Source organism: Canis lupus, chromosome 17, assembly GCF_003254725.2.
Source record: "Canis lupus dingo isolate Sandy chromosome 17, ASM325472v2, whole genome shotgun sequence".
NCBI lineage: Eukaryota > Metazoa > Chordata > Mammalia > Carnivora > Canidae > Canis > Canis lupus.
The window spans coordinates 49,033,055-49,045,430 of record NC_064259.1 but is presented as its reverse complement, the minus strand read 5'-3'; the positions used below and the strand labels follow the sequence as shown (position 1 = coordinate 49,045,430).

Here is a 12,376-nt window from a genome sequence, read left to right as displayed (position 1 = left end):
GACGGCTTACCCAAATGGCTCTGGTTTGGGCAGAAGGTTTAGTTCCCTGCTGGCCGTCGGCAGGCCTGTCCCATAGGCTGTGGCTAAGAGGCGGCGGTTCCTCGCGAGGCCCTCTCCACGGCTGCTCGAGGCCCTCACGACATGGCGGCCCCCTTCCCCCAGTCAGCAACCCGAGGAGGAGCAGGAAGCCGCGGTGCCTTCTACCACATAGTCCCTGAAGCTGCACCTTGTCATTTCTACTTTATTCTGTTCCTGAGAAGCAGAGGCTACGTCCAGCCCAGCCCCAGGAGGACAGCTGGGCTCCACGCAGGTAACCAACCGGTGCCGAATCCTGTTCCCGCCGACCGCTACCTTCTCCTGGCCTCGGGGCTTTTCCGAGGCGTTTCCTCCCTCCACCACCTAAAAGCTGTCCCCTGCGCTGCGCTTTCAGAGGCGCCTCTGATCCTCGGTTCTGTTTTATCCTGGCTTCTCAGCTCTTACACAACTCAGCTCTTATTCCATGTAAAAGGCGGGTCTGCCTTGGCAGGACACCAATCCCTCCCCCATACTGCGGAGACAGAGAATATTTTTAAACCCCAAAATGGGGGCATGGTATGGGAACAGAACATTCACAATTCGTGCTGCTCCCAAACTCAGGCCCCAGGTTGTTTTAACGACATACTTTCATTTCTTAGGGAGGTACTGGGGAGCCTCGGAAATGCTAGTGACCACGGCTTTCCCTGGTGAGCAGCTCCATGACAGACAAAGGACACACTGGAGAAAGAAGCAGATGATCAGGCCGCCCTCACCACGGTGACTGGGGTGCTGGGGACCAGGAGGGGCAGTGGACACAGTGGCTCAGGAAGCTGTCCAGCAGGGAAGCGGGGGTGGCAGGGCAGGAGCCACACGGGAACAGGAGAACCCATTAGGGCTCTCAGTTGCAAGCAACACTGACCAGACTGGTGTGAACAATAAAGAATTTAGTGAAAGGACATGGAACAGTCACAGATTTGTGGGAACAATGGCGAACCAGCTTCTGCTTTGGGCAGGAACGGGGAAGGCTCTGTTACCAGAGCCTAAAAATCATGCCACCGACCCAGACACCGCGACGGCCACGGCAGACTCCAGAGACGGCAGCTTGTTACACAAACTCTCCCACAGTCTCGCACAGGCGGAGCGCCGGACCCTGCTGCCGCGGCTGCTGGGATGGACGTGCCACTACCCCTCCTTCTCAGCTCCCCAATTCAAAGTCCAGATCCGTCTGATGGGCTGGGTCTAGACCACCGACCTGTGCCCATTGGCGAGGGAGCTGGGAAAGCAAACCTTTTCCACTTCTGCTGTGGGAGGTGAGATGCAGAGTGTGGCAGATCTTCAAGCAGGAAGAAGACCTTGACCCTGGCGTCCCAGACTCCTCAGAGTCCACGCCAGGTAGTAAGAAATTGAAGGTCTAACATCATTCTGGTAAGAAGTTTGGAGGAAGGGAAAGACAGGCATTAAACTGAGGGAATAGTAAAACCAAACGATATTTTTTTTCTCTTTCCTTTTTTTCTTTTCTTTTTTGGTAAGATTAAGGGGCCTTAATAGTTCCCTAGAGGAGAAGAAACAAGAAAGTCTCTTGACATGACAACTAGCTGGCACTCCAATCCGCGTGTGTAGCAGCAAGACAGCAGTGTCTGAGGACAAGAGCACTCTGGGCAAAAGGACAGTGCCTCTGAAACAAAGGAACTGGATGCATCACCAGTGGCTCTTCAAAGGTTTCAGTTGTCTGTTGCCTTTAATTAATCTCTAAATAGAGAACATATCCTTCTATGATTATAATACAGAAATGTCTATGAACAAAATACATAACTTTTTTGATAAATGCCTAGGAAAGGATGGTGTCAGCCAAGTTCATCCAAAGGCGTTAAGTAGCAGCATCTATGTAGCCAGGCCATGGTCAGTGTTTGGGGACAGAGGTAAATATCCGCAATCCGTGCATCCCTTTGATTTCTTCTTTTAGTGCCTAAGTAAGTAGAAGAGCATCACTGTTTTGCATTTGACATGGATTACAGTAAGTCTCTGTGAGTGTGTTTGGCTCCACAGGAGGCTCAACACCTGCTTTGGCTAACCAGTTTTTCCTTTTTTTTTAGAAAATAGTTTTGTTTTGTTTTTTTAAAATTAGTGTCTAATGAGGCTCAAAAATCAAAAGTTATAGAAAGGTGTGCACTGAAGTTTCCTTCCCCCCGCCCCCAAACCTGTCCTCCACCACCCCTCATTCCCACCACCATCCACAAATAGAGAAATGGTGTCAATTTCCTGTGTGTCTTTGCAATGATTGAAAAATGCATATTTAAGCTAATATGAATATAGCTCCACCCTGGTACCTTTTTTTTTTTTTTTTTAGGATTTTCTTTATTTATTGATGAGAGACCTAGAGAGAGAGTGAGGAAGGCAGAGGCAGAGGCAGAGGCAGAAGCAGGCTCCCTTCAGGGAGCTCAATGCAGGCTTGATCCTAGGACCCCGGGATCACAACCTGAGCTGAAGGCAGACACTCAACCACTGAGCCACCCAGGTGTCCCACCCTGCTACCTTTTAGGAACACAAATGGTAGTATTTTAAACACACTGTTCTATACTCCCCCTTGTCCACTAGCCACTGGATATCTTCATTGTGTACTGCTCTTGGACTTACCAATTTGCCTGATATTTAGGTAGCTGTGTCCGTCTGGTGCAGCCTGATTGGTCCAGGGGTGACATGGGACCCAAACTGGGCCAATCAGAATCTCGACTGGGATTTTTCTGGGTGGAGCCTTGTCTCGGGTCATTTTACTTGAACAATGTCAGTTGGAGGTGGCTGAGGGCCATATTTTCCAATAAAAAGAGAAAGCCCATCTCCAGTAGGAGATAGTAAGGCCAACACACAGAAACTAAAAGCTCAGAGAGGTGGAGAGAGAGAGCATGAAAAAGAGCAAACAGATAAACTTGTTTAAGACCCTAGGGACATCTGTCTGGATGGTTCAGTGGTTATCCCAGGCTCCTGGAATCAAGTTCTGCATTGAGCTCCCTACAGGGAGCCTACTTCTCCTTCTGCCTTTGCCTCTGCCTCTGTGTCTCTCATGAATAAATAAAATCTTAAAAAAAAAAAAAACCCCAAAAAACAACCCTGAATCTAGATATACCAGAAACCAGATAATTCTGGCAATTTATTCCCTTTGTTTGCATTTGCTACTTTACAACAAAAAATATCCCTAACGTGTGGTCAGGTTTATAGGGAGAAGACTCCTTAGAGAAAATCTAGTCCTATCCCTTTCTTCGATAAAAAGAAATGGAATCTGTCCCCTGTCCAAACTCAGCAAGCGAGGAACAGAATTAGGACCTGAACCTAATGTTGTGGCTACTTCTCGTTTCCCTTGGGCTCCTGTCCAGCCCCGAAGCAGGAGCTGCTGTGTGCTGGGAGCCAAGGACATGTACCACCCCCTTCCACACTCACCAACTCACCAACGCCCCTGGACTCTGCAGACAACAGAAATGCCCCGAGGGGCATGGGGGAAGACTCCTGTCCTCACCCTGGAGAGGGAACGTAGCTGGGCCACAAGCTCTCTGCTTTCTGCAGGCACAGAATGCCCCCTAAAGGCTGTCCCTGTCCCCATGTTTAGGCTGTCACCTGGGGCACAATCCTTAAAGCCTCCTTGGCTAGTGTGGGCCCAGGCACACCTTCACATGGAAGGCCTTGAGCCCTCATGCCCTGGGCACTGAGACCTCCCAATGCCTTCTAGCAGCTCTCTTGCAGGCTTCTGAGACGAGGTCAGCATATCTCCCCACTACAGAAGGTCTTACAGATCATTGGACTAGGGGCACTTGGGTAGCTCGGTTGGTTAAGCATCTGTCTTCAGCTCAGGTCATGATCCCCAGGTCCTGGGATTGAGCCCCACATCGGGCTCTCTGCTCAGAGAGGAGCCTGCTTCTCCCTCTCCCTCTGCCTGCTGCTCCCCCTGCTTGTGCTCGCTGTCTCTCTCTCTCTCTGTCATATAAATAAATAAATAAATAAATAAATAAATAAATAAATAAATAAATAAATAAAATCTTTAAAAGAAAAAAAAAGATCAAGCAGGCAAGCAGGTAATTTCACAGCTGATGTCCTGGTAGGGAAGTGACTGGGCCATAGCCCCACAGTTTGTAAGATGTAGTTTGGGTAAACATTTCTCAGTGCCTGCTACTGTGCTGGGGTCACAGATACAAAAGGCATGGGAAAAGGATGAAAGAGGTAAAGGGAAGTAATACAAGGGCCCCCAAAATGGGCAAGGGAGATAGTGATAGGCGCTGCCAGTCCACAAGCACACAGGCGTTGCTGTGCATGTTCACAGGAGGGAGCTTGCATTGACACTGGCCCTTCATGGAGGAGGCAAACCAGGAGCTGGACAGTTGGGAGTGGGACAGGCAGAGGGACCAAGAAGTGGGTCCAGGAGGGAAGGCTGGGAACCTGGCCCAATTCACCAGGGGAAGCCTGGCTGTGAATCAGGAGCAGGCCACAGAGAAGAGGGTGGGTCTGGACTCCCCCAGGCACCAGGGCATCCGCTGTGGGGCTCCAGGCAGGGGAGATATGGGTGGAGGCACCTTCAGGGACAGGTGAATGGGCAACACACAAGAAAGAGGCTGAGAAGGGGAGAGGGCACCTGCTGTGGCCAAAATGCCTTCCACATGCGTCACAAGGCCAGACACGTGTGGCCAGACATCTCATGCGATCTTTGCCAATAAGGACACGGAGGCTTGGATCCCACTGTGCAGCAGACAGCCAAGAAGGAACCGGCCTCGTCTAACACAAAAGGGAACTCAGTGCTCACTTCTCTCCCTGTGGCTGTTTCCCAGGGCAGGAAAAGGCTGGGTGGCATCCCTGGGGCCTGGCCCAAAGTCAATACTGGTGACTATTCCAGAGGAGAAGGCTGATGAGCCTCAGATGCTGAAAGAGTCTAGGCCACAGGTCGGCAGGGTCCCTGAAGAATGGCACATTTCTGCTGAGGGTGGGGCAGGTGTGAGTCGTGATAGCAGGGACACCTTGTCCCCAGGGAATCAGGCAGGGAGATCGTAAGTGGATTCTGGGATCAGATGGACCACGTGGCCTCTCAAGGGCATTTTGGGCCTGAGAGTCTTGATTCTATTAGGGTGACAAAGCAAGAACAACGGGGAAAACTTCACCCCAGCCCAGGACCACCAGGCCCCCCACCCAATAGCTAGGGCATCCAGAGCATCCCAGCAGATCCTCCAGTGCCACCATCACTTCCTCCCGAATAAGCTGCTGACTCAGCACCCACGGAACAGAAGCTGGGGAGTGCGGAGTCTGCTCACCTCTCTTCCACTCCACTTTTAGGTCAGACTCCTCTTCCGTGAGTGCCCATCAGAACCCTCATTTCCAACACCTCTAATAGATGGGCGGCTAACTCCAGGTCGAGCTTAGCCCCCTACAGGCCAACTGACTTGCTTTCAAAGACATTTCATTCTGTTCCTCCCACAGATTCCCACAGAGCCAACACCTGCAAATGTGATCATCTGAAAATGCCCAGGAGTGCAAGAGTACCTTGAGATGTGTGCAGTGGAGCCCTAGCAGCTTGCTGTGGCTGACCAGGGCCTCTGCACAGGCTGAGGGTCTGGCTCTGGCTCAGTGGGCATCTGGCTGTGGAACCACATGGCCTGCTAACAGCTTGAGTGGGCAATAAGCAGTGCTTGGGTGGGCAAAGCGGCTACTATAGTGACCTGAGTTTTAAAAGTACACCAGTGCCAGCAGGTGAATTCTCTGAAATGTGAGGGCTTTCAGCCACCAAACATTTCCTTTATCTGTGAGCCAATAACCAAACGAGGCCAGTTCTCCTTACTGTCTACAAACTCTCAAAAACTGGTTGGGCTTCTGTATGTGCCAGCTCCCTTGTGAGGTGTAGGCAACACAGCAGTGTACAAAACATACCCAGGGCCGGCCTGCATGGAGCTAGCTTCCTAGCCCAGTGCAGACTGGCGTGCAGGGCTCTCCCACTAGGATGGTACCAGGAAAGTCCATATTCTACGGGGGTCCAGAGGAAGCCTTGAGCCCATGATGATGTAGGGGACATTCCCTCAAACCGAGGGAACAGCTGCGTTCCCCCTCAGACACGGCATGGGCTCCACCCAATGCTGTGGACAAAGATGATGATGGTGATGGCCGCTGATGTTTACTGACAGCTTACAAGGTGGCAGGCCGTGTTCTCAGTGCCACATGTGTGCTTTACCACTAATTTTCAAAACAGCCCTCTGAGGTGAGTCCTGTTTCTCTTCCCAGTGACAGATTAAAAAACTGAGGCACAGGCCCACAGCGTTGATTAAGTTGCCCAAGTTTCCACGGCTAGAAAGTAGCAGAGTCCACGTGTGTGATGTGGGCAGACAGACTCTAGAACCTGCCTCCTTCCCCACTTGTAACGGTGGCTTCAGGCCAGGGGATGCACTCAAAATAACAGTGCCCCTAGGAGTCCAGGCACACCAGACAGCCTGAGTAATTTTGAGGCCAGTCAGGTCTTCCCTGTCTTGCTTTGGCTCCTACCTCTGAGATCACGTGGGACTACAAGCACTTTTGGGAAAGCAAAGTAGCCGTTCCACCCCAGACCTCCCGGCAGACCAGCAGCACACCATATGGCCATAGATGTCCACATCCAAGCCAAAGACTGGGCTCTGTGAAGAATCCAAAGATGGATTCAAAAGGAAACAGCCCACAAAGGGATGACAGGGCCAAGGGACAGACAGCAGGGACATAACTATTCGGGACGCAAGGCAGAAAATGCTGCAGTCAGAGGGTGCAGGGACATTCAATCCCTGCCAGGCAGGTGGGGGGCGGGGCAGCGTTTGAGCTGGGTGCTGAAAAAGAGGAAGGGAACCCAGGCAGGAGGTCTGATCTGGACAAAGGTCCAGATGCACAGACAGAAAAACAAGCAGGGGCCAAAGGAGGGTTCATTCGGAGAAGGGTGGAGGCCTGGAATAGCTCTGGGACACTGGAACCAGATATACACAGGGCCACAGAGGGGTTCTCATGACCAGAGCTGTGTTGCACAAAAATTAAACTAGTTCACAATGTGCAAGACTTTCCAGAATGGTGTCAGATGCCCCTGCTGCAGGGGGTGGCTCTGCAGATGCAGGCCAGGGGTCAAGGCTGGTATAAATTCCAAGTAAAATAAGCATAGATCATGAATAAGCTGGACCTAGCCTGGTTAAATCTGATGTTCTGGGCCCCAAATGTCCTGTCACTGGGTCTGGGGCAGCTGGAGGAATTTTCAATCATGCCATACCCAGCTGCAAAGCAGTCCAAAGAGATGCTAAAAAAATATCTTTAAATCTACAAAAACATCTATTTTTTAGTACGTGTATGTTTACAAATATGTAAGGCAAACATTGGTAGCATTACATAAAGAAATATATAAGGAAATGTAAAATAACTATTGGGTAGTTTGTTTTCAGTTCTGAATAAAATTCCTATTTGCCCACCATCTGATTCCAGATAGTTCCAGATTACATTTTGCTCACGTCCTGAATGCTGTCTGCATGAGTGTGGTATTGCATTACTCTTTCCTAGGACTGACAATTAAAATGCCCTCCCTGCTCCTCAGGCCCTCTCAAGATACTGGAGCCCAGCAACAGCTTCTACTGACCTGATTGACCATTTGATGCTGTTGGACGGTTCTTTTCTCCTTAAATTCTTCTGACTCGATCTGGATTTCATACATCGCCCCACAGCCTCCTGAAATAAACAGGACTTGAAAGTCTTTCAGTTATTAACTTACAGCGGCCACAATCCCATAGATCCTCAAAGTACCATATAATCCAAAGTAGGTATGAATATTCTTATTTATTTATTTATTTATTTATTTATTTATTTATTTATTTTTAAATATTCTTATTTGGGAAAGTTGCTAAAACTGTCAAGGCTTGCAACCCGACCACACACCCCCTACAGGCTGTCTTGATCCAAAATGTGCTCTTCCTTTTCCAAGGCAGTTGCCCTACCCAGGAGTATTACTTGTGGACTATGTAACATAAGGCACAAGGCATGGAAAGCCTAGGAAACGTAGGTTTGCCCCATATTTGTTTAGTAGGCCAACCAACTATGGAATGGAAGGTTCAACCTTCCAAAGGACCAGCAATCAATATTTTTACAAATGCAAAAATTGGGATGCCTGGGTGGCTCAGCAGTTGGCTTGCCTTTGGCTCAGGTTGTGGTCCCGGGGTCGGGTCCCACATCGGGCTCTCTGCATGGAGCCTGCTTCTCCCTCTGCCTCTGTCTCTCTCTCGCTCTATTATGAATAAATAAATAACATCTTTAAAAATAAAATAAAATAAAAATGAAAAATACAACAAAGCTTGGTTTAAAAAAAAACTGCGTAATACTAATGGAAAGAAGAGAAAAGAATGGGCGCATGAGAGAGACAGGGACACAGCAGTATGGTGGCAGCTGCAGACATGCTGGTCACTGAGCTGTAGTCATCAAGCTCTCCTTAGCCCCTCCTGGTCTGGGAGCAGCCCTCAGGGTCTCATCTTGGGCTTCCTCAGGGAGGGAGCAGCTTTTTGGCCAAGTTGTCCAGGCAGAGCCTATGGTGGACACATCCACCCCCTGCCCAAACTTTGTCTCCACGTGGCTGGAGAGCTAGTGCTGATGACTGATGGAGGGGTGCTGCCCTAGCATGAAGCAGTGTGGGCAAGAAGGAACATGTACCCAGGGCTGGTAGCACCCAGCTAGTTTCTGAGAGGTGCAATTTACTCAGCAGGCTTTATGTGCACTAGGGATCCGAGCTTTGGTTAACCAAGCTTCCTGGCCTCGATTCCCTTTCCACACTCCATTCAGGGCGAGGCAGGGGCAGCCCGAAGGCCACGTTCCAGCTCTGGCTGACCTGAGCCTGGGGCAGCTATAGGACTCCTAACGTCAAGGCCTCAGCACCACCCTGGAACACCCCAGAGGGCTTGCCTGACCTCCCATGCCAGTGGATCTTTGGATTGATTAATTTGTCTGTAGTTTCAAATAAAAAGTACTTTTTTAGACTTTCTCCTGATGCTTGCAGATGTTATGTTCTCAGAGAAGCCAGGGAGCCCTCGTGGCAAAGACACGTCTGGGTCTGGAGAGATGCAGGTAGATGCCCACCTTCCTGCTAAGCTGTTCTACATGTGTGTCTGGACAAAGGCCCTGTCCTCCTGGCCTGGGTGCAGAACTCGCCTCCCCAGCCTCTTCCTAACACGCAGTCCCCCATGGACTTCTGAGGTGCCTGGGGCTGGTAACTGGACTCAGCAGAGTCTGCCTGCGTCCCCCTATGTCCTGGTGCTGGTTCCACTTCTGCTACCTCCTCCCTGTGAGGGGCTGGGTTCTTTGGCCTTTTTGGGCTCAGCTCCTCATGAGGAAAGGAAGAAAGTTACTTTCAAAAGGATAAAATCCTTCTGGGGTCAGCTCTAGCTCTAACATTCTAGGGTGTCAGAAGAATGTGGAGAAACTAATGTTCATCTCCAAGTCAAATTAAAGACTCGGGACCTGAACCTCAGGGTGACTAGAGGGATCATTGGAATCGCACCGGGCTAGCGACCAGAAGTCCTCCCAGCCGGGCCATATCCCCACACACAGTTTCCCTCTAATGCTTCCACATCCACCTCCCTGCCATCAGCTGGGAGAGGCCATATTCCATCTGTCCAAAAGCCACACGTACTGAGAAGCCGCTGATGGCGAGTTGGCTCTGTCCAGCCCCCTGCCTCTCCCCCAGCAGAGGGCCCAATCCCACCAAACTCCGTGGGAAGGAGAGAAAAACCTCACCTGAAATGTCAGTGACTTTGATAGCTGTAGCCCCAGGAAACTTTTCTTTGAGAATCCGGGTCACTTTGAGCTCCCCCTCAGTCTGCGAGGCAAACATCCGCTGGGCACAGTGGACAAGAGGAGGCTGCCGCAGAACAGAGAAGAGTCATGGCAGGGCAAGATGATGGCGCCCCCAGGCCCCACCTGCCTTTACCCCCCACCCCAGGGCCCAGCCCCCGCCTCCAGCGTGGCCATGGGCTGTATCAGAGGGACTGTGTGGCATCGGATGTCCGCTGAAGCTCCCAGGACACAGAACAAACGTTTTGGGGAGTAAATGGAGCCGAGAAGTGAAATGACTCAACTTTGACTCCAGAGACAAGACAAACTTAAGAGACCTTGAACTCCTCAGGGTACTGCAGTGAGAGAGACACCATGACATCAACTTTAGAGGTGAAGAAACGAGGGAGGGGGGCATGAAGGCAAGTGCTAGGGTGGGTCCATCAGTGAGATGCAGAGCTAGAGGCTGGCCAGGGCGCCTCAGACGCATCTCCCCAGGCCAGCGTGCCCACACCCACACCTGGCTGGGACCAAATGCGGCCTATCCTGTCAGCCTGATGAACATTTCACACCCTCCAGTGGGATGTGGCCTTGTGGCCTGTTGCTCACTAAGCCAGGTGCACTTTGCGATCTGTACTAATTCTTATTGGGAAGAAGCAACAAAATGCTATTAAATGACCTAAAGGAGAAACATTTTTAGGTTATTTACCTTTGGCAACAGCACTCACCCTGCCCCTTGGGGGATACCACAGGGAGCCAGTGCTTCCGATGGGAACATGTCTCAACTCTTATAGTAGAAAGAACAAAAAACCGGGCCTGCAGCCTCTTGGCTGGGTTGAGCACATGCTGAAAGGGAGACTGAACAGAGAGCATGGCAGGTCTTGAATGCCAGGCTAAAGGTTATGGAGTTTGAGGCCTCTTGGTGCCAAAGTAACCTGCACAAAACAGTGTCTTTAGAAGCTAGTCAGGAAAGTCAGGAAAATGCCCAGTATTACAAAGGGAGCAGCACAGGGCCTGAGACTGGAGGGGGATGGCAGGTGGGAGACACAAGTGCTGTATATCTGATGCTGGTCCTGAAAGCACCATCCCTTCACCCTTCAGTCCCGTCCTCGGGCCTTTCCTGATGGCCTAGAGCAGGGTGCTGTGTTAGATCTCAAAGGACCTTTTTCTTCTTCTTTTAAGTAGGCTCCACACCCACCGCAGAGCCTAACACAGGGCTTGAACTCATCACCCTGAGATCAAGAGTCAGGCTCTTAACTGACTGAGCAACCCAGGTGCCCCTCGAAGCGCCATCCTTAAAATGATCTGTGCACTGGCTTATTCACCAGCTGGTTTCGAAGGTTCAGACTGCATCTATCCTCTTACTGCAGCCTTCCAAAGCTGGGCCAGGACAGGCCCTCCAGGAGACTTGGGTGAAGGATGGATGAAAGAATGAACAAATGAATGAGCAGAATGTGCACCTCATTCAGCCACGCCCCCTGGCACCTGCAAAGAAGTCTCAATTCTAGCAGGCGGTTGCAGTGCAGGTCAGAAGAAAGATCTGGAATGAGACTGAGTGCTGTGTGGAAGGACAGGAACTTGATGTTGTGGGCCTGGCTAAGATTGGGCTGGAGGAGGGGGAGGGGATGGAGCCTCTTTGGAGGACAGAGACTCGGGGCAGGGGCAAGGGCGGAGGGTAACCAGGTAGCAGGGAGCAGTAGTCACTAAGGGGGAGGGTGCTTAGCATTGCCGAGTCCTTGGGAGGTCGTCCCTCCATTTGAGCCAATTTGGAGGCAGCGGCCTTTACCCGAGCAAGCTACTGACAAAACTCCTAAATGCTGAAAGTTGTCAGCTCTTTACACTTGGCGGAGGCAGGTTCAAGAGCAGCCGGAGCGAAGTAAGAAGGTGAGGGCAAGTGGAAGAAGGGAGGAGAGCGGGAGTCAGAGACGGAGAGAACCGAGGAGAGCGCGCGGGGAGTGCCCTCTGCTGGGCGTCCACTCCGGGCGCGTGGGACTCCGAGAAGGTTCAGGTCGCAGAGCCGGGAGGACTTGCCCAAAGCCCGGAGCCCCGCACGCCCCGGCTCCCGGCCAGGACTCGGGGTGACCGCGGGGTCTCCGGCGCCGAGCGTCGACACCGCTTGCTCCGCGCCCGCCGGACGGCGACGGTTTCTGTCTGTCCCCCTCGCCCCCCCAGGCCCCGACCCCCGACCCCCCCCCCCCAGGCTCGGAGCTCCGCCAGCGCGCGCGGGGCCCTGACGTTTCTCCGCTGCCCGGGCCGGGCCCCCTCCCCTGCAGGGCCGAACCCACCAGGAGTGGACGGGAGGGAGGCAGGGAGGGAGGCAGGGAGGGCCGGCCCCGGGCCCTGCGCCGCGCTCTCCGGGAGCCCGGCCCCGAGGCCCCGCCGCGCCTCCCGCCCGGGAGCAGCAGCCCGGCCCGCCCGCGCTCACCCCGCGGATCCCGCGGAGCAGCGGCCCCGCCGCGGCCGGGCTCCACGCCGCCATGCCCGGCCGACGCGGCCCGCCGCCCGAGGTCGCCGCGTCCCCCGAGAGGCGCGGGGCCGGGGCCCGGGAGCCGCCGCGGGCGAGGCCGCCCCCTGCCGCCCG

At 52.6% G+C, this 12,376-nt stretch overlaps 1 protein-coding gene and 1 long non-coding RNA gene across 2 annotated transcripts in view; both read right to left on the bottom strand.

Moving 5' to 3' along the window:
* Window positions 1-128, bottom strand: part of LOC118351124 (uncharacterized) — a 36,949-nt gene extending 36,821 nt beyond the window's left edge. Inside the window, exon 1 of the long non-coding RNA XR_007403069.1 lies at window positions 11-128. This is a non-coding gene — a long non-coding RNA (uncharacterized LOC118351124). The remainder of the gene's footprint in view (window positions 1-10) is intronic.
* A 1,606-nt stretch (window positions 129-1,734) lies between these two features.
* Window positions 1,735-12,366, bottom strand: BOLA3 (bolA family member 3). The gene is made up of 4 exons (XM_025453611.3): window positions 12,221-12,366; window positions 9,760-9,883; window positions 7,619-7,707; window positions 1,735-1,981 (listed from the first exon to the last, which is right to left on the bottom strand). The coding sequence occupies exons 1-4, from the start codon at window positions 12,272-12,274 to the stop codon at window positions 1,916-1,918; spliced, it is 333 nt and encodes a 110-aa protein (XP_025309396.1). The 5' UTR covers window positions 12,275-12,366; the 3' UTR covers window positions 1,735-1,915.
* Between the last annotated feature and the right edge of the window lie 10 nt (window positions 12,367-12,376).

What these genes read in the sequence shown, in the direction of transcription:
- BOLA3 (XM_025453611.3), bottom strand. Translation starts at nt 12,274, where the DNA reads ATGGCGGCGTGGAGCCCGGCCGCGGCGGGGCCGCTGCTCCGCGGGATC. An exon ending in TGCTCCGCGGGATCCGCGGG is followed by an intron (nt 9,884 to 12,220) that starts GTGAGCGCGGGC and finishes GTTCTGCGGCAG; the next exon opens with CCTCCTCTTGTCCACTGTGC. An exon ending in AGCATCAAATGGTCAATCAG is followed by an intron (nt 1,982 to 7,618) that starts GTCAGTAGAAGC and finishes CTACTTACTTAG; the next exon opens with GCACTAAAAGAAGAAATCAA.